General features: G+C 49.0%; 1 protein-coding gene across 1 annotated transcript; it reads right to left on the bottom strand.

Moving 5' to 3' along the window:
- Positions 1-4,641: 4,641 nt before the first annotated feature.
- DUSP4 (dual specificity phosphatase 4) lies at positions 4,642-21,954 on the bottom strand. Its single transcript, XM_005296486.4, has 4 exons — positions 21,515-21,954; positions 10,160-10,296; positions 9,187-9,406; positions 4,642-8,654 (listed from the first exon to the last, which is right to left on the bottom strand). Exons 1-4 carry the CDS (start codon positions 21,894-21,896, stop codon positions 8,269-8,271), a joined length of 1,125 nt encoding a protein of 374 aa, XP_005296543.1. The 5' UTR covers positions 21,897-21,954; the 3' UTR covers positions 4,642-8,268.
- Positions 21,955-22,158: the final 204 nt, after the last annotated feature.

Genomic DNA, 22,158 nt, shown 5'->3' with positions numbered 1-22,158 from the left:
ATTTTTAAGGTCAGGCTTGACAAAGCCCTGGCTGGGATGATTTAGTTGGGGATTGGTCCTGCTTTGAGCAGGGGGTTGGACTAGATGACCTCCTGAGGTCCTTTCCAACCCTGATATTCTATGATTACAAGCAAAACAAAAGCATCTGGGGTTAGCCCAGAGGAGTCCATTAGCCATAAGAAATAAACAGAAATAAACCTGATCACATCTTTCTAAACATTTCTGATCTACTTATACATTTGGAGTTTCAGATAAGTAGGGTTGAGGTATGATTTGATGTTGTTTCATAGCTGGTTTTAAAGCTGCTTACAGCAATGTTGCTCTGTGTCTCTGCTCTTTCCCAAAAAAAGAACAGGAGTACTTGTGGCACCTTAGAGACTAACAAATTTATTAGAGCATAAGCTTTCCTGGGCTACAACACACAGACAAAGGGAAGTTTTTCCCCCATTTTAAAAAGGTCTAGTCCTCCCATTGGCTCTTTTGGTCAGGTGCCCACTCCTTTTCCTTTACCTGGGGAACTTTGTTAACCCTTTACAGGTACAGCAAGCAGAGAACAGCCACCAAGAGGGATTTTATAGCCAACTGGCTGTCTGGGTGTCCATAAAAGGGAGCTACCCCTCCCCCCTCTTTATTTATCACAGCAGCTAAGGACTGGGCCTGGATTGGAGGGGGCTGCCTGGCAAGTGGGGGGGGGGTCAGAGCTGGCAGCAGGAGCATGGGGGATTGGAGTTGATTGGGACACAGGGGGCCGTGTGAAGGCAGTGGGGATAGGAGAAGAGCTACATGGAAATGGGTGGCAGTGCTAGTATTTTTCTCCAAGCACCAGCTCCTGGAGCCAAGTGATTATGGGAATCTCGCTGCTCGCAGTTTAAAACAGCTGCTGTGCTGCGTGAGTGCAGAGTAAGGATTGCCGCATTAAGTTTCAGCTGCCCTTGTTGGGGCAGATTTCTGTCTGTGAGGTGGCATTGGGGGTGAGCACCCTCCCCCCTGGGTTTTGGACAGCTGCTTTGTGCCTCAGCTTCTCCACCCATGTCCAAGGGCTAATGACCACATTCCCAGCGTGGCAGGCTGTATTCATCACTGTGCTGGAAATGCACTGTAGCATTTACTAAGGGGCTGGCGCCCCCATTAGAAAGAGTCCCTTGCTGCCCCAGGGCTCCTCCACTTGCGAGCACCCCACCCCAGCCATTCCTGGCTTCCCCCAGATCGGGGCTGTTCCTGGGGGAGCTGGGATGTCTAGGACTGGCTTGAAGCGCTGGGTGTCGGTGCGGCAGCCAGGGCTTGACTGGTGAACCTTTATCAGGGGCCAGACCTGTCCCTCCTGGTACAACGGGAGCCAGATCACAGGCACCTTAAGCCAAGAAAACCACTTTGGCCGTAGGCAGAAATGAAGGCTTCTCCAGCCCGACCCTCCTGCTCCCAGTGCGGGCCCAGGGTTACTGCTCCTGCCAGCTCCCACCAGCCAGCGCCCTTCCCTCCCCCCCCAGCAATGGTCCAGGCTCCCTGCACGAAAGGGGTTAATTTGGAGGCCTTGCAATAGGGTTTGATTGCTCCCAGTCTCATTTGGACTCGTGATGTTTGCATGTTCCTCCCGCTGCACTGTTCTCCTCGGCACTCAGCCCCCACACTGGACCAAGAGGCCGCTGCAGAGCTGACCCCGGATTGCACTGGCTCTGGTGTAGCTCTGTGTTAGCCTGGTGTAAAACCCACGAGAACGGTGCCTCAGGCCCACCCAGCCTGCCTGCAAGAGAGCAGCAATGCAAACATGCTGCTAAGAGCTTCATGGCCAGGCTTGGGGAAGAGCAGCGCAGCCTGGGGACACCTCCAGTCTGGCTAATGTGCCTGCAGCACGCACGGAGAGGGACGGGGGTGGGTATAACTGAGCTCTGTGACCCCATGACTGGTGTTGCAAAAGTGACTAGGGAGGGGTTCGTTACCTCGTCACTTACCACATGAACGTGTCATCGCTTTGCTAAGCTGACTATTCCCAGTCTTTTTAATTGCTCTGCCTACGGCAGCTGTGCCCTGCCCTAAGCACTGGTATCAGCCGGTGTTGTGCCTTTTCCAGTTCTAACACAGTGTGACCAGGCCGGCAGGTAGTTGTCAAGGTGTGGGCCTACCATGGTTTTATATCGTGGCAGCACACTCGTGTCTGGTTTTAGTCACTGGCTCTTTCCTAATGGGGCCTAACTTTGTGTTAGCGGGTTTGCCTGCTGCTCACCAGTGGATGTGTTCAGGAAATGCTCCCCGCTGACTCCAAGCACTCTGGATAGTTGGGATTAGTTTTTCCAGCATGCATTATTTTGCATTTAGCTACGCTTAAGTTCAGCTGCCATTTTTCTGTTGCCCAATCACCCACTTGCGTGAAAGCTCAGTTTTGGACTTAACTATCTTGAGTAATTGTCTATCGGCTATAAATTTTGCCACTTTACACCTTTTCCCAGTCCATTTACAAATATGTTGAACAGCACAGGTCCCAGTACAGCTCCGGGGGGGGTGAGGGGGAACACCTTTATTTATCGCTCTCCATTGTGAACACTGACCATTTATTTATACCCTTTGTTTCCTAGCATCTAACAAGTTACTGAGCCATGACAGACCTTCCCTCTCATCCCATGACAGCTTACTTTGCTTAAGTGCCTTTGGTGAGAGACCTCATCAAAGGCTTTCTGAAAATCCAAATACACTAGATCACCCGGCTCATCTTTGTCCATGTGCTTACTGACTCCCTCAAAGTCGTCTAGTAGATTGGTGAGGCATGATTTTCCCCTTACAAAAACAGTGTTGACGCTGCTTCAGCATAGTGTGGTCATTTATGTAGGTGATGGTTTTGTTCTTTAATAAAATGTCTCCTAATTTAACTGGTACTGAAGTTAGACTTACCAGTCTCTAACTGCCAGGATTGCCTCTGGAGCCCTTTTTTAAAACTCAGCATTTTATTAGCTAGCTGCCAGTTGTTTGGTACATGTGGTTTAAGTGACAGGTTACATGCCACAGTTATTCTGCAATTTCATAGATGAGTTCCTTCAAAACTCTTGAGTGAATTCCCTCTGGGCCTGGTGATGTACTACTGTTTAGTTTGGCAATTTGTTCCAAAACTACTTCTACTAGCACCTCTAGTCGAGCCAGTTCCTCAGACCTGGAACTAAAAACAATGGCTCAGGTGGTGATTCCCCCTGCCCACCCCATCGCTTCTACAGTGAAGCCTGCTGCAAATAATTATTTGTTGTCCTTAGCAAATTGCTGTTCACATTCTTTCCTAGCCTGCCTAATTATACTTTAACACTTGACTTGCCAGAGTTTATGCTCCTTTCTATTTTCCTCAGTAGGATTTGACTTCGTTTTTTAAAGGATGCCTTTTTGCCCCAAACTGTCTGTTGTATTCTGTTTAGCCAGCGCGCCATTTTTTCTGTCCTCTTATTTGCGGTATACATTTAGTTTGAGCCTCTAGTGTGGTGGTTTTAAATAGGCTCCATTCAGTTTGCAGGCATTTCACCCGTGTACCTATTCCTTTTAATTTGCATTTTACTGACTTGTGCAGTTCCTCTTTTTGAAGTTAAATGCTACTGTAGTAGGTTTGTTTTATATGTTACCCTATACAATGATGTCACATTTAATTACATTATGATCACTATTAAGTTGTTCAGCTATATTCATCTCTCAGACCAGATCCTGTGCTCCACTTAGGACTAAATCAAGAATAGCCTCTTCCCCTGTGGGTTCCAGGACTAGCTGCTCCAAGAAGCAGTCATTAATGGGGTCTAGACCTTTTTTCCCCTCTGTATCCAGTCTTGAGGTGACATGTTCCTACTCAATAGGGGAAATCCCCAGCTATTACTGTTTTGTAACCTCTAATTTTTTTGAGCATTTCACAATCATCAGTCTCGTCAGATGGTCAGCAATATATTCCTATTGCTCTGCTCTAATTGTTCAAGCCTGGGCTGTCTCTCCCTAGAAATTCATTTGTCATTTAACTCTCTGCTTTCTTTCCCATATAGTAGCACTCCTCTACTAGCACTCCCTACTGTCATTCTGACCTATTTTGTACTGCTATTACCCTGTCTCATGGATTTCCCTCATTGCACCAGGTTTCAGCAATGCCTATTATATCAATAGCCTCATTTAATGCCAAGCTCTATCTTAATATTTAGACTGCTGGCATTTGTACAGCATGTCAATAGTGACTTGCTTATCTCCATGTTATATTTAAATGGACTCTTTTTTGGTTAACTGTCCCTCACTAGCACCTACCTGTCTTTATCTTAGTAAAGAGGATTGGAAAAAGTTGGTAGAGTTCCCTTTTAATAAATCCTCCACTCAGAGATGTCTCTATGTAACCCATTCACTCCTCTGCACGTGTCCGGTTTCCCTTAGCCCTTAGTTTAAAAACTCCTCTATGACCTTTGTAATTGTACATGACAATACTCCTCTTTTGTACACCATTGGCTCATCCACATATTGGAATCCTGGTCCTCATGGATAGAACACTGGATTCAGGAGACATGGCGCTGCCACTGACCTTCACCTGGCTCTGCCTCAGTTTCCCCATCTGTAAAACAGGGATGATATTGACCTCTGTTGCAAAGTGCTTTGAAATCTGCTGCTGGAAAGCACTGTGTAAGAGGAGTAGGAAACAGACAGTGCTGTTGAAAACGTATTTATTTTTCTCCAAATGATCTCTCAGGCAATAAATAAAAACAAACATGTCAACTTTCTAAAAAACACATACATATGTACATCTGACACACCTACAGACATCTGTAGCAAGAGGACCACTGTGAGTGAGGGGGCTGGGCCCAGAAATTATTGCATTGCTCTCTGGATTTTATCCAAAGCTGCCTCCTTGCTGTACCCTTGGAGAAGCATCTGTGGCCACCTTGGTCAGAGAGGGCAGCCAGCTGGACAGATACTGGGCAAACATCAAAAGCAAGGATGCTCTCCTATGGTGGGCCACGGTATTTTGTTACTTAAAGTGCAGGACAAAAGATCAGCGGCCATTTGAGGAGCCGGTGCTAAAGCAAATAACGCACCCTCATGTGTGTGTGCCCAGACAGCAGTGAGACTGTGGGACCAGGGGAGCATTGAGGCCAGGCCACCCATACCCAAATGGGCTGAAGATAGGGCACCACCAGCTGGAGCTGCCATCTTGTGGATAAAGTGTTAACCTGAGGTCTTGCTTGTTTGGGGCCCATGCTCAGTGAAGACCTCCCGGGAGCAGGAAAGGCCTGGTGATGGGAAGCCTCCCCTGCCAGGTAGAGCTGTCCCTGAAAGTCAATACCTGCTGTGATGCCAAGGGGTTAACACCTGTCTCTCCCCCCCGATGGCACCGGCACCAAGCTCCACTTCTCTCTCTGCCCTGCTACAGTGGCCTGGACTAGGGAATCAGTATTAAGTGCTCACTGCACACAGCACTGTCAGCCACTCACCCCTGAGCTCCAGCGTTAGCTGGCTGCCCCACAGGTGCTGAGGGCAAGGTGCTCACCTCTACCACACTCCACCTGGAAGAAACTGCAAAGATGACAGAGACCCAGTGACACAACAGGTCCAGCTAGGTTTGAATGGTTTCTTGCTCTTGGTAAACAGTGTATTCAAACAGATATGGGCATAGATTCCCTCCCTACAAACACTAAATACAGTAGTTAAAAAAAAAAAAAGAAAAGGGAAGGTGATGGCAGTTTTGAACCCTGCTCCCAGGGAAGAGGTTACAGACTACATGGTGTATTTGCATTAACAGCAGAATTATGAGAAATGCAATTTTGCTCAATGCTAACTGCAGGCTAGTGAGAGTGCTTGGTCTTTTAATTGATCAGATCACGGAGGCCTTGGCTTGGGGAGGAGTTACCATTTTGGTGTGGCACATACAAAGGGACACATTTTCCAAAACCCAAAACTATGACTGCAAGACATTGGCACATGCAAAAGTCAAAGCCGCTGGAATGTGCAAGTACCCAATGTTGACTGGAGCTCAGAGGTGCAGCTTAGCTGCCTATGTTGAACATTTGAGCCGAACTTTCATTTAACAGACTGGTTTTTAATGCAAGGATGAATGTTCTACTTCCCCTGATTGGGCACTGAGAGTTTATTCCTTTAATGGGTAATTTTAGCACATTCCAACCCAGGCTGAGTCAGGGGCCAAGCTGGTATTTAAGGGGGGCTGAAAGAAGAGAAACCTCTGCTCAGAAAGGGTTGGTGGGGGCATTATTGAGATACCATTTTGGCAAACATTATTGCTTCCTTCTGTCATAAGCAGCCCACCACAGGGCAGAACAGTCAGCTTGTCCAGCAGTATTTAGGTCTGGGGAACTGATGGTTCTCAGCTGTGCAACTGCTCTGGGGAGAGTTTCAAACAGAACTAAGGGACAAATCCCATGGAGAAATCAACACTGCTAGAAAGGCAAGGGAAGATCTGTCAGCAGTGAAAAGTGTCTGTCCCCAAGTGGCCAGAATGGTCCAACAGCCCAGACACAGCAGAGGAAATCGCTCCATTAGCTGCTGCTTTGTTTTTTATTTCAATCATCTGCGCTGGAAAATTGGGCTTGCTGCCTTGGACCCCATGGTTGTCTCTACACCACCCAACAGAAATAAAACCCAGACTTGTGGCTCAGAGTTCCCAGGTTTCAGAGCCCAGGCTCCAGCCCAAGCTAGAATATCTACACAGTTGTTCATACCTCCCAGACCAAGCCCAATTCAGCTGACCCAAGCTCTGAGATTTGCTGCTGCAGGGTTCCTGGGTTTTTTTTGGGCAGTGTAGACATACCTTGTTAGCCCCAGATTTCAGTAAAATAAATGGGAGTTGTGCCAAGGGGACCAGGATCTGCATGCAGCTAGAGTGACACTAGGGACATTGACAAGGGGACAAAAAGCTAGTAACCACTTTACCAGCAAATGCAGTCTCAGGCAGGATAGAGTCTTAGTAGAGCTGGATTCATTCCTGCCCATGAGTCCAGGTTTAGAGCAGGGCATTGCAGACTCATGGCTTTAAATGATGGGTGCCCACTGACTGACACCATCCACACCCAACTGTACTGTACATTCAGAGTGGGAAAGGCCTCCTGCATCCACAGACAGGACAGTGACCCTGCCCTGCCAGAGCTGCCAAGTTTCTTCCCTAATGGAGAAAGAACACTGCTCTAGTGGAGAAAAAGGCTATTCTGATTTGGGGGAATAACATTGTTGAGGCAACCAGAGCAGCACCCTACTGTCACTGATGCTTATGAATTACTGATCACCATAGCATGCCATGGTCCCAAGCTCCCAGCATGGCACTGTTACCTTATATCTTCAGAGGCTGGATCCCAAGAAAGCATCCAGGAGCCTCAGCACAGAGTCCCCATCAGCTCATGCCAAGATGAACACAATGTTCCAGGAGGAGTGTGAAGAGTGCAAAGCATGTGTACAAGTATTGGCCATGCCCAAGTAAAGAAACCACCCCTTTTCTGATGCAAGATACAAGCAGGGCTAGGAAGGAGACAGGATACTACCCGTATGAACTACCCACTATGCACAGAGATTGTTCCTTGGATGGAAGAGTCCATGGTGCAGTGACTGAGTGATTTGAACTCACTTGTGTCCAGCCTGGAAATGCACATGTTAATCCCTGTCCCCCCCGACACAGGAGAATGGTACAGTATCCCCACGCTTTTCCTTGCAGGTGTGTGATAAGATGACTTGTTCTCTAGCTGCTTTGAGACCTGCATGCTGTTGTGCTCATAGTTAAAACATAAATAGGTTATAGAATCACTGACAGCACAAATGTTGCATTTCAATACTCAGAGGAAAGCACTGCAATAAATCTCAGTCTCAAACTTTGTTTTTAGCAAGTCCATGTTTTAAAACCAGAAGTCTCCTGCCCAGGTTAAAAATATTTCTGCTGGGTGTTTGTTTTGGGGGATTTTATTAAAGAAATATTAATGAAAAAAATCAAAACCAGGCACTTTGGGAAATTGTAATTTTCTCCCCCAAAACGAAACTGGTCAGACACATTGTCAGGATTTGTGGAATTCACAACTTCAAGCCTTACTGCTTTAAAAGAAAAAAAATAAATAAATAAAAAAATGAGGTAAGAAGTTTCTCTATGAAAACAAGGACCCCTACAGGCAGCTTGAAGCCAGCAGCAGACCAACCGTTATTGCTTGGTGTCAAGGTGAGAGTGGTGGGGCTGGCTAGCGATGCCAGTCAGTTATTGCAGTCTCATGGCTGGCAACAGCTGTGAGGTCAGCATCCCTTGTGCTGGAGGCACTGCCCCAGTGCCTTAATTAGTGCCAGGCACTAACAGCTGGGTGAGGTGGTGATGGGGCTGTGCAGGTAGGGGATGCTGCTGGGGGTCGTGTGCATGCCCACGGAGACCGGGAAGCTGAACACAAACTGGGAGGTTGGCGTGGAGGAGGCCTTGCCCCGTTCTCTCAGCGTCCCCGAGGGGCTGGCAGCCTCGGCAGCACAGGAGGTTGCCAGTACTTGGGACTCAAACTGCAGCAGCTGACCCATGAAACTGAAGTTGGGGGAGATGATGCTCCTGCGCTGTTTGACAAACTCGAAGGCCTCCTCTAGCTTCACACGCTTCTTCATCATCAGGTAGGCCAAGCAGATGGTGGCAGAGCGGGAGATGCCAGCCTGGCAGTGCACCAGTACCCGGCCATGGCAGTCCTTCACCAAGTCTGGGGGTGAGAAGGGAGGAGGTGTGAATAGCTCATCCTGCTCACACGGACAGCTCAAGAGCCTCCCCTGCTGACAAGGGGCCACTGACACCATAGACAGGAGTTGTCAACAGACCAGGCCACAGGAATAGGGCGTCTGTAGGGAGCAGCAGCCACAGCCCTGCTGGTGATGGGGGAGCAGGGTCACAAGCTCCAGACAGCTGCTTGCCATTGGGCACTGCTGGCCGAGGTCTGAGCACTCATCCCTCTGGAAAGCAGGCCCCAGAACTGGGCCACAGCAGGCACCCAAAGTGAGTGGGTGCTTTAGGGGAGCCTTTCCAAACCAGTGTTCAACAGACAGTGGGGCCTGCCCCACTGTTGAGCCACGGGAAGGTTCTAGATAGGACACGGAGCCCTGGGCAAATGTACACTTCTCCTGGCCCAGAGGGGAAGCCCCTGGGAGAGAATAAGCCAGCCCTCCCCGCACCTCAGTATCTGTCTTCCTCCACAACCACCACACAGCTTCCAGGCTTAGCCATTAGAGCACACATACCTATATACTCTATTGCTTCCATGAACCAGGAGCTGATGTCGGCCTTGTGGTTATCCTCCACTGGGATGCACTTGTACTGATAGTGTCCTTCGAAGTGATTGGGACAGTCCGACGAGACGTTCAAGAGGGCTGTGATGCCCAGTGTGTCCAGCATGTCCCTCCGGGCTGCGTGATACGCACTGCCAAGGTAGAGGAAGGGAAGGATTTCGACTGGGCCTCCCTGTTTCCGGAGAGAGCAACACAAAGGTCACTGTTAGAGGGGAACATGGCTGGGAGGCCAGGGGAGAACATCACAGGCAAAAGGGGAAGGAGGCTGGGAGCAGCTACCAGCAAAAGCCAGCAGAGCCTGCATCTTCAAGAGTGACGCAGGATTCGGGGAATCATCTGTTTGAGTGGCCTACTTGGGGCCCTTTGAAGGGGCCTGGTTCCCAGGGTCTCATGTCAGGCCACTAAAAACAGACATGCAAAAATCACTGAGCTTCTGGAAATGTAGGCTTTGGCACCCAGTGGGCAAATAAAACCCTCCAGCTCTGGTGTGAATCCCAAGCATCTCCACTGAAGCCAGAGTCACTCTTGGTTCAGGCCCATGTAACAGCAGACCGCACACAGCCATAACAGACTAGTCTCCAGAGCGGCACCCATTACAGCAGGCCTTCCCAAATGGGTTACCTGCTCAACCCTGTTGGAATGGATTGTTTCTTCCCAGGAGCCTAGACAGCATGGGGGACACCCTTTGGAAGAGCAAAATGGTGTCCTGTGCACAGCACGATCTCACATGCACTGTACATGTGAGGTCATGCGATGTGGCTCACAAGTGATGAGCCAGGAGATGGTGGTTTAGGCTCTTTTGTAGAGACCCCCGCCCTGCTCAGGGTGGTATAAATTTCACAGCATGTGGGAAAACGCTTTAAAACACTGTGCCAAGGTCAGTGTGCATAGTGCTCAGAGCAGGGCTGAAGGACAGGGAAGCTACCTGATCATGCAGGGGGGTCCCACAGGAGCTGCACCCTAGTTCGATTGGCTCCATGCTGGTTGGTGGAGAAATGCTGCTCAGGGATTTTGTTTTTGCACAGAATTCTGGGTACTCCGAATAAAACCTCTCGTAACCTCCTGCAATTAAAGAGACAGGCATGAAGGGTCACCCTGGAAAAGTGATTTCATTAGACAAATCTGTCTACAGAAGGCAGCCTGCATTCCCTGCCAACCTACAGATCCCAAGGGCTGACAGAACGCAGACACACGGCCGAGCTGCTGCAAAACAGCTCTACATTTGCCACTAGATGTCACTGCTGCAAGGAAACTGCTGCGGGGGATGGCATCAGTCATTTCTAGTCTCCATCTCATTGTACCTGGCTCTCGGGGCAATGCTACCAGTGCACAGGGACGGGGAGGGGTTGCCTAGGACTGCTAGACTACCTGAGGAACATGGCACGTCACCTTAAGGAGCCATTCTGAGCTACTGACCCCACAAGGGGCTATGCTTTGCCCCTCCTCTGGGCTCCCAAGGAGGCATCAGCAGCTCCAGGAAAACCACTGAGACAAGAGCATTACAGCAGCTCAGCACTTCCCAGGATTGGGCCCTTGGCTCCCAAAGTCCCTGCCCAGGGCTAGCTTTTCCCAACCCCCGAGTGGCCCTTGTGATCAGCAGACAGCATCTCACTTGAAATCCTGCAGCCAAGGGGTGGGGTGAGCACTGTGTCATCAATACACTTCTCTTCTCAGTGACACGTGCGTTCCCATCACCCAGCAGAGGAGAGACCCACTCGTTTCTTCCTGTCTGTCACAGCATACCTCCTCCCCACACTGAAGCTACATAATAACCACTGGGCTGGTAAAATCCAGCCCCTTGTCAGCATTTCTATAATTCACGTAAATAACAGAAGCGCCATCCTGGTACCCACGCTGGGCTCAGACCATTGCAAGCCCCCAGTGCACACAGGGAAGTTGCCATTGACACTGGTTGATTGCTGTCCCATCCCCACCCTGCAGGGACAGAGATAATTGGTCCTCTCCTGGTCTCCTTGCACTAGTGACACTACACTAGTGGCAGTTATCAGGGCAATCCCTAGTACAGAATCGGTCTTGGATTATTCCATTTTGTGGGTTGCAGCACCATGGCAAGCCAACGCTGACCTGCTCCCACTGAGGTCAGTGACACAGGATGGGGCTCTATGTGAGTGTGGGTACATGCACTCAAAGGGCAACATTCCCAGGGACTCACAAGACTGCCCTTGCCATGCATGCAGCATGAGAAGACACATGCCCAGTAGCCTTGCTGCAGGAAGGGCCCCAGTCTGCTGTTACATGCCAGAGAGTTCCCTGCAGCAGAGCTGTGTCCAAGGCACAGCTGGGCACAAACTCATTTCTGATCCAGCTTTAGTCCAGGGTCTGATTTGCAGACCCTGCCAACGCCATCATTCACACCCTCTGCACAAGCCTGGCCTCTAGTATCTGCCCCCTCCCCCCCCCAAACACAAAAATCCCACATGGGGCAGTTCTAATCTGATCCCCATGGCTGCACTGCACTCCACATGGTTACAGCAGCATAACACCAGGGATGGACCAGAACCGGATGTCAACCAACCTTGTGTCACAACCTCTGTTCTGAAGGGATGGTTTTTGTGGGCCTGCAATTTATACTGCAGAAGTTCTGCACCAGTGGAGCATGACCCCAACCCTTCCAAAGGGTATCACTGTGTCTGAAAGAGGGTCACAACGTGAGGTCAGCACGGGGCTGAGAATCTCTGGTATAGGGCATTAGTAGCCAACTGTGGCCACAGTAGTAGCCTGTCTAACCCTCCCCACCAGTTGGGGAAGGGGTGGGGCAGACTCAGTGCTCATTTATCAATCATCACTCTTAATTATTCATACTGCAGCAGTGCCCAGAGTCCCCAGTAGTGCTAGGTACTGTACATACACATAAATACAGCCCCTGCCCCATCAAGGTGACAAATCCAGATTTCACATCTCATTTATAATTTCATTTTGCTTAAAGAAATTTGCCCAAATGCAAGTATAGCTCTGGGAAGTGGTTAGGAGCAAACTAGCACCTTCACTCTCTCAGGGCTGCTAGAATCTTTCCCCAGGTTGCTGTGTCTTCAGGCTGAAAAATCCTGTTGATCAGTTAAGTATCTTTTAGCTTGGAAGGGGGCAGGGAAGCAAGATTTTGCCAGAGTAGATAATAGGAGAATGTCCTGCCATCCTTATCTGCTCAAGCTCCCAAAAGAAAGAAAGACCTCGTGAAGGCAACTGTTCTGAGTTGTTTATACCAAGGGGAAAAAAAAACTGACAGTTTTGAAGGGCAAAAAACTAACATCTTCAAAGGCGTCATACTCCAGAGACTGAAAAGCTAGCTGGACAGAGTGCCGGAGTAAAACAGTTGAGTGCTAGTTCAAGTGATAATGGAGAGTAGAAAACAGGTTAGTGCCAGCTTTCAAAATTAAACGGGTGGGGCCACGACTGGGTAGTTTCTGTGTCACTGTCTAAAGGAGGCTACATTTGCAATGTCTGAGACTTCTCTTTTCAAGCTACATTGGCCTGCTACTCTCTTCCCATTTACACTTTTCACTCTTGTTCCAGCCTCTTGGAAATGGGACCACGTTGGAGTTAAGGTTTTTATCTTGGACTTGGGGTGGAAAGTACAAAACCAAATAAACTCACAACCCTGTGCTTAGCACCAGATCTAACAAGAGTTATATGAATGACTAGGGAGGTGGGAGGAGGGGAAAAAACAAAAAACCCCAGACTGTTTACTTTGCATCTCATGCAATAATTTACACTTGTGTGAAGCAACTGAAATTCACCTGGTGTAGTCACTTACACCTATGCAAGTTAGGTTTGTTACCAGATCAGGATGATTTTACATGGTGGGGGAAATGAGATGCTTATTGTCAATAAGCGCTGGATCTTTGCTGCTCTATGTCAGCACAAGTCTTGTTCATGCCCTTTCCCCACACTGCAGTCTTTTCTCTGCTCAAAACAGCTTTTAAAATTAACACTTGGCCCAGTTCCCCCATGCCTTGCAGTTTATGGAATCAGACAGACAATGCTTATCCCTGTGAGCAAGGGTTTGCTGTATCACACTTACATATATTAAAAAACCACACAAACACAGATCTGATGATGCTGTGGAAACAGCTTGTTGGTTTTCATAATTGTTCATATGATTTTCAATCACAGATGGCTTCATATTTTCCTACCAACAGACAAAACAGAACTGTTATTGATTGGCTCTCTAGTGCAGGGAATCTCAACGTCATCTGTTTACCTCCAGGGATATTTCTCTTTTAAACACTAGTGATCTTTGAGTCCTTGTAAATGTTGACCTCTGTTTAAAAATCCATATTGTGCATGTAATTAAGCTGTTTTATCATCACTGCAGGAATCTAGCCATACTAGGGCTATGTCTACACTATGCACCTTTTAGCAACATAGCTGTGCCACTAAAAGGTGTGCTGTATAGCTCCTCTTTGTCAGCAGGAGAGCTCTCCCGCCAACAAAAAAATCCCCTCCTCCCCCAATGAGTGGCGTTAGGAGCAGTCTCCTGCCCACAAAGCACTGTTCACACCAGCACTTTTCGTTGGTAAAACTTTTGTTGCTCAGGGTGGGTGTTTTTTCCCCCCACATCCCTGAATGATAAGTTTTACTGACGAAAGTCCAGTGTAGACAATGCTTAAGGACTATGCTTTCTAGGCTAGTTGCTGAAATCTTAATCCACAGATGTGTTTTGTCCCAGCCAGACTACTGCAGTTCTGGGTTTGCAGGTCTTCCAATTACTGTTCCTTGGTGGCAACTTCTATAAAACCCAGCAGATCGATTACTGGGCCTACATTTCTCCTTCCAACATACTGCCCCATATTAGACGCACATTCACTGAAATACAGCAAGAGGTAGATTTCAGGCATGCTTAGTTATCAGGTCTTTTAGGCCTCTAAAGAGATCAACACATCAAATTCTCATGTACCCTTATTTTTGTAGATCTCAGGCTCTGCATTTTCCCTTGTTGCCTTTGAGGTGTGACTCTGTAGCATAGGCAGCAGCAAAAAAGAATTGCAATAAGAAGATGGACGAGCACCCACTGTTCAACACCCACCGCACAACAGGTGAGCTGACAGCCTCTGCATTCATAGAAACTCATGCTCTGGAAGGAATAGAAAAGGGTAGTACGACAAATCATGGAGTGCTGGTGGGGGTGTTACATGACCCCTTCTCTTTACAACTGCTAGACTTCCACATGAGGTTACCATTTTGCCAGAATTCTGGTTTCTTTTCTTGTTTGATACCTATCAACAGTTTTCATGTTTTAAGACTATTTTAACTAAGTCTTTAGGGCTTGGACCTTGAAGTCATCACACCCAGGGGAAACTCCCACAGACACTGGTGCTGTGTCTCTCTCAGAGGATAGAGCTGAACTGCAGCATCAGGCCACAGGCCGTCCTCCACAGTCAGCTTCTAGATGGCACCTCTGTCTTCCATACATAGGAACTGACAAGGGGTGAAATCCTGGCCCCACTGAATCAAAGGGTGTTTTGCTATTGACTGCAATGGGGCCAGGATTTAATCTCAGATTCAGATCTCAGGTTCATTTAGGCTGGAGTGACTAACAGCAACGAAGTACACCTCTACCCCAATATAATGCGACCTGAGAGAACATGAATTAGGATATAACGCGGTAAAGCAGTGCTCCGGGGAGGGGGTGGGTGCATGGGCTGCGCGCTCTGGCAGATCAAAGCAAGTTGGATATAATGCGGTTTCACCTATAATGCGGTAAGATTTTTTGGCTCCAGAGGACAGCGTTATATCGGGGTAGAGGTGTACTCACAATCTGGCCCTAAACTGTGAGCAATGCTTCTTGGCTGTGCAATTCTTTATGTATTCAATCCCGAATAAAGGTTGGGATTTAGATCAAGTTTGATTGCACTGGTAAAAAAAAACTGAACTGGAAATTTGCATTGATTGTGTGCACCTAGTGGGGAACAGGCCAGTTTCAGCAAAGCACTCAAACAGGTTCTATTGTATGCACGTGCTTAAGACAGAACCCAAGACGGGATTACAAGCAATATAAAGTCAGATTGTTCTACAAGAACATCATAGCGGTGATTACAGCAGCTGTGGGATGTGGGCAGGCAGAATGGTCTATAGAAGAAAGGTTTGTGGAGCTGCAGGTTCTTGGATCTTAATTGTAATTTAGCCACTGCTTCAATAGGTGTTTGGAAAGACATTTTGATCAAATTGTACTCCAGTTAGCCCAGCTGCACAACTGCTTTAAAGCATGGTTTTACTATAAAGCAGGTATTACATGTCAACTCGAATGACTCCAATTATATAACAGTAACCCATGCACAATTTTTAAAAAGACAGATTAAAGTGAATTTAACATAATAGATTTGGGGTCTGATATTGCTCCCATTAACTTCATTTACCCCCACCCCTGGGTCTTAAATGCCATACAAACACCCTTAGGTGTAATAGGTCTTTCTTGGGAAAAAGGTTTGAGAAAGGAGCATAAACACTGCCAAATTAAGTGTAAAAATGTAATAAGAAAAGACAAAAAGGAGTTTGAAGAACAGCTAGCCAAGAACTCAAAGTAAATCAGAAGCAGGAAGACTGCTAAACAACCAGTTTTCAGAGTAGCAGCCGTGTTAGTCTGTATCCTCAAAAAGAACAGGAGTACTTGTGGCACCTTAGAGACTAACACATTTATTAGAGCATAAGCTTTCGTGGGCTACAACCCACTTCTTCTATATGCATCTGAAGAAGTGGGTTGTAGCCCACGAAAGCTTATGCTCTAATAAATTTGTTAGTCTCTAAGGTGCCACAAGTACTCCTGTTCTTTTTAAACAACCAGTGAGGCTCCTGGACGATCGAGATACAAAAGGAGCACTTAAAGACGATAAAGTCATTTAGTTTCTCCGCAATGGATTCTTTGCTTCAGTCTTCAGGGCTGAGGATGTTAGGGAGATTACCAAACCTGAGCCGTCCTTTGTAGGTGACAAGTCTGAGGAATTGTCACAGACTGAAGTGTCACTAGAGGTGGTTTTGGAATTAATTGATAAACTCAACAGTAACAAGTCACTGGGACCAGATGGCATTCACCCAAGAGTTCTGAAAACTCAAATGTGAAATTGCAGCACTATTAACCTATGGTTTGTAACCTGTCCTTTAAATCAGCTTCTGTACCCAATGACTGGAAGATAGCTAACGGAACGCCAATATTTAAAAAGTGTTCTAGAGGTGCTCCCGGCAATTACAGACCAGTAAGTAACGTCAGTACCGGGCAAATTAGTTGAAACAAGAGTAAAGAACAAAGTTGTCAGACACATAGAAAAACAAATCATTGGGCAAAAGTCAACATGGTTTCTGTAAAGGGAAATCATGTCTTACTAATCTATTAGAGCTCTTTCAAGGGGTCAAACAAACATGAGGACTGGGGGGATCCAGTGGACATCGTGTACTTGGATTTCCAGAAAGCCTTTGACAAGGTCCCTCACCAAAGGCTCTTACGTAAATTAAGCTGTCATGGGATAAAAGGGAAGATCCTGTTATGGATTGAGAACTGGTTAAAAGACAGGGAACAAAGGGTAGGAATGAATTGTAAATTCTCAGAATGGAGAGGGGTAACTAGTGGTGTTCCCCAAGGGTCAGTCCTAGGACCAATCCTATTTAACTTATTCCTAAATGATCTGGAGAAAGGGGTAAGCAGTGCGGTGGCAAAGTTTGTCGACGAAACTAAACGGCTCAAGATAGTTAAGACCAAAGCAGACTGAAGAAGTTCAAAGAGATCTCACAAAACTAAGTGATTGGGCAACAAAGTGGCAAATGAAATTTAATGTGGATAAATGCAAAGTAATGCACACTGGAAAAAAGTAACCACAACTATACAAAGAATATGATGGGGGCTAATTTAGCTACAACTAATCAGGAAAGAGATCTTGGCGTCACTGTGGATAGTTCTCTGAAGACATCCATGCAGTGTGCAGCGGCAGTCAAAAAAGCAAACAGGATGTTAGGAATCATGAAAAAAGGGGATAGAGAATAAGACCGAGAATATCTTATTGCCCTTATATAAATCCATGGTACACCCAACATCTTGAATACTGCATACAGATGTGGTCTCCTCATCTCAAAAAAGATATACTGGCATTAGAAAAGGTTCAGAGAAGGGAAACTAAAATGACAGAACAAGGAGTAACGGTCTCAAGATGCAGTGGGGGAGGTTTAGGTTGAATATTAGGAAAAATTTTCACTAGGAGGGTAGTGAAGCACTGGAATGGGTTACCTAGGGAGGTGGTGGAATCTCCTTCCTTAGAGGTTTTTAAGGTCAGGCTTGACAAAGCCCTGGCTGGGATGATTTAGTTGGGAATTGGTCCTGCTTTGAGCAGGGGGTTGGACTAGATGACCTCCTGAGATCCCTTCCAACCCTGATATTCTATGATTAGGGGTTTGGAATGGGTCCCATATGAGGAGGGATTAAAGAGGCCAGGACTTTTCAGCTTGGAAAAGAGGAGACTGAGGGGGGATATGATAGAGGTATACAAAATCATGAGTGGTGTGGAGAACGTGAATAAGGAAAAGTTATTTACTTGTTCCCATAATACAAGAACTAGGGGCCACCAAATGAAATTAATGGGCAGCAGGTTTAAAACAAATAAAAGGAAGTTCCTCACATAGCGCAGTCAACCTGTGGAACTCCTTGCCTGAGGAGGTTGTGAAGGCTAGGACTATAACAGGGTTTAAAAGAGAGCTAGATAAATTCATGGATGTTAAGTCCATTAATGGCTATTAGCCAGGATGGGTAGGGAATGGTGTCCCTAGCCTCTGTTTGTCAAAGGGTGGGGATGGATGGCAGGAGAGAGATCACTTGATCACTCCCTCTGGGGCACCTGGCATTGGCCACTGTTGGTAGACAGGATACGGGGCTGGATGGACCTTTGGTCTGACCCAGTATGGCCATTCTTATGTTATGTTCTTATGACTTTACATATAATCTGAGACTGGAGAACCAAAGGGTCAGTTTTACAGGAAGGAATAATTCAGTCAAAAAAGTTGAAAGAAACCAGGTCAGGCCCAACTTTAACTTTTACGTGTAAAAAAAAAAAATCTCGTCAGTGATTGTATTGAAACAAACTAGCATTTTCAGTTTGCAAAAAGACCAAACATTTATACTAGGTTCCATTGCTATGTAAATGTTTATTCTTAGAAAAGCTCCTGCTCTTTTAACTGTACCCAGTACAATGTAAATGTCAAATACAGCGAAACCCCGCTATACCGCGATGTTTGGGGTCCAAAAAGTAACACCGCGCTAAATGCTGGGTATAGCGGCGTTTCAAGCCCGTCAGTGGTCCCGAAGGCGGTGCATTGATGTGCAAAGCCTAGTGCCCAGCAGAGGAGAGAAGCTGCGGCCCCGCGCCTGCCAGGGACAGTGAGCACCGGCACCCGCAGCCCTGGAGCTCTCTGTCCCCGGCAGGTGTGGGGCCGCGGCTTCTATCTGGCTTCAAGAGGAGCCGTGGCCCCGCACCTGCCGGGGACAGAGAGCTCCAGGCTCCTCCCCACCCATGGTTCCACCCCTTTCTGCTCCTTCCCTGGGGTGCCACTCAGGGTCCCCGCATTCTACCCCCCTCCCCACAGCTCCTCAACCCGTTTGCTACCTTATGTCCTCCCACCCCCCACTGTGGCCCCCCAAGACCGGAGATGCCCGGTCCCCCCATCACAGCCTGAGGCTGCAGTGGGGAGTGAGTGCCCCCCCAACCTGAGGCTGCCTTCCGGGGCCGCAGTGTGGGGAGGATCCCAGTGCTTGGGCTTCCCCTACCACCCCCTGCACTTCTGCTGGGGATGGGTTGGAGCGCTGGGGGCTTCCCCTGCCCCCTCCCCACCTTCTGCTGGGGACACTGTCAGGGAGGCGCGGGTGGCCCCCAGTTGACCACTGCCCCGGGCGCTTTGGCAGCGCTCTGGCCACTTTTTTCCTTTTTTCTCTTTTTTGCGCTTCAGCGGTGCTCTGCGCCCCCCCCCCCCCCGTTTTTTTTTTGCTTGGGGCAGCCGGAGCCACCTTATGGCCGCGTTACATCCGAATTCGCGTTATTGCGGGGCACGTTATACCGGGGTTTCCCTATATTATGTTTAAACAATCATCTAATGGCACACACAGATTGCTGTAAGTAAAACCAAAACATTAAAACGCGTTAGCTGTAAGACAAAAATGTAATTCCACTGGGGGCTCACATTACCTAAACAAACATGGAAGTAGAAGAATTTTTAATTTTTTCTTCCCCCAAAAAAAGTCATTACTGTCAGTCTGCTTTTATAATAGTGACTATTGGAGGTAGACTGTTTATTAAAAACATCAGCAGCCTATACAGCCCAGTTCCAGAGGTTTCTTTCTACTACAATGAACCGCACTTCAGACTACTTTGCTACAGCAAAATCTGCCTTCAGCAATCCAGCATCCCAATGTGAACAATTTTTTTTTAATTTGATTCAAATTAGTTCCATCTACCCAATCTAAAGATCTGCATAGCTCAGTCATTGAGATCAGTGGGAGATGGATTTGTAATCTGCTTTAAAGTTGGACATAGCTGAAGAACACCAGGAAGACAGAATGTATTCTAAATATCGAGCTTGGTTGAGAACAAAATTCCTGAAATTGTGTATTTTTTTTTTTAAATACAAACCACACATGCATGTGGATCCCATCTGGTTTATCTTAAAATGCATGCTTTGCCTTTAAGAGACCCTTTGGAGCTCAATGTCAATGCTATACTTTAAAAAATAATGTAATAGTTCAGTTTAACTCATGAAACAGAAAATTGACTAATTATAGCATTGTTCTTATCCACAAACCCAGTTAGTTAGCAAAATCAGCACAGACCCAGTCTGACCCAGGGAATGACTCTAGAGGGGGGTGGGAAAGGACATACAGGAAGGGGCACCAGAACCCTTCAAGAAGGGGAATTAAAAAAAAAAATTACATTATTTCTTTATCCTAAAAACACCACAGAAAGCAGACAAATTGAGAAAGTGAAATCCTCCTTGTGCACAGACAATTTTCTTTTGTCTTTAGATAGTAATTGTCTGGAATAATGTGGCAAACATAAAAATGGTTTTATACAGAAATAAAACACAGTTCCCTTCAAGAAAGCACATTCCATCTGCCACACCAGGATTGTAAACAGAAGCGAGTCTGGCTGGCGCACGTCTAGATTTCATTTTTGTAACAAACACCCAGCTCAGGTGGTTCCTCCTCCCCAGGTAAAACGTTAACAAGGGTGGGGGGGTGGAGAGAAGAGAAAACCAGACAACCTAAACCGAAAAAAAAAAACCCCTGCAAATCGCCTTCGCAGTTCAACCAAAGGTCACCAGTAGCATTTCCCCCAACAGCTGACCAGTCAAATGGGCAGGAAACAACTGCAGCACCCAATAAAACCCAGTGTGTGTGTGTGTGTGGGGGGGGGGGGGGGGGGGGAGACACCATAAGCCACAGGCGTGCTGCTTAGCTAGCTAGGCAGCCTCCAGCTAACAAAGGGGAAGGAAGGCGAAGGGGTGGGAGTCCTTCGATTAGATTAACCCTCCCGTCCCCCCGCCCCACTGAAGCCTGACTGGGAGTGTGAAAGAATGAATGGAATGTGCCAATGAATGGAAGGAAGGAAGGAAATCCCCCCCCCGCTCCGCACTACACCCGGAGCAGCCGCCGGCTCCCAGCGCAGGCCTTCTCCCCTCCAGGCAGCTCCCCGCGAAGCCTGCTCTGGCGGGGGGGGCTGTCTGGTAGAGCGACCCGGCCCCGCACACGCCACAGCCCGCTGCGCTAAGAAATGCGGCAGGGCGCTTCGCACGGGTGTGCGCAGACACAGGGCGAACCCAGCAGTACAGTCCCCCCCCCCCCCCCGCCGTGGGGGGAGCAGCCCAGTCCGCCCCACTGCAAGCCAGGTCAGACCCCCGCACATAAAGTCACAGATCAACGGCGGCCCGTCTGGCCCACAATACCGCGCCGAGAGCCAGAGACCACAGGGGACTCTGCCTGCCAGCCTTGCAGCCTAGGAATACAGCCCCCGTCGCCCCCACATGGGTCACACTCAACCTCTTGTAGCCGCAGAATTTATGCACCCCCCCCGGCACAGCCCCCCCATGCGCGGAGCTCCCCCCACACACACACCCAGCCCCCCATGCGCGGAGCTCCCCCCCCGGCACGGCCCCCCATGCGCGGAGCTCCCGCCCCGGCATGGCCCCCCCATGCGCGGCGCTCCCCCCCACACACTCACCCAGCCCCCCATGCACGGAGCTTCCCCCCCCGGCACGGCCCCCCATGCGCGGAGCTCCCCCCCCAGCCCGTGCGCACCTTTGAGCAGGCGGATGTCGGTGCGCGCCGTGTCGCGCCGCAGCGCCCGCACCACCAGCCAGACAGTGCTGTCCTCCCGCAGGCTCTCGGCGCGGACGCTGCGCTCGTCGTACACCACCACGGCGGAGTAGAGGCCGGAGCGCAGGCGGGTGCGCACCTCGGCCTCGGCCGGCAGGATCTGCTCCAGGCTGACGGCGCCCTTGGCGCGGCGCCGCACGATGCTGTTGCAGCGCACGTTGAGCGCGCCGCGGATGTAGCCGGCGCTGTGGGCCAGGAAGGGCCGGCAGTCCAGCAGCAGGCAGCGCCCGGGGCCCGGCCCGCCCGGCTCGCGGCGCAGGAGCCGCCGCAGCGCGCTGCCCTCCACCTCGCGCAGCTCCCCCATGGCGGGCCGGCTGGCAGCCCACACAGAGCGCGCGGGCCCGGCCCGGCCCGGCCCTTTACAGCGCCCGGCCCCGCCCCGCCGCCGCGCGCCGCCTGCTGAATGGAGCGCGGGGCTCGCCCGCGCCACGTCACCGCCCGCCCGCCTCCATTCATAAAAGCCAGCCAGGCGGAGCGGAGGGGGCGGCGCTGCTCCCGCTGGTGAATGAGGGCGCGGGGCACGGTTCCTCTGCTCTGCTGGGGGTGCTAGGGCCTGGGTGCTCTGC

Source organism: Chrysemys picta, chromosome 5 (assembly GCF_011386835.1).
Source record: "Chrysemys picta bellii isolate R12L10 chromosome 5, ASM1138683v2, whole genome shotgun sequence".
NCBI classification, from domain to species: Eukaryota; Metazoa; Chordata; order Testudines; family Emydidae; genus Chrysemys; species Chrysemys picta.
Note: the sequence above shows the minus strand (reverse complement) of the source record. Positions and strands in the feature narration are given on the sequence as shown.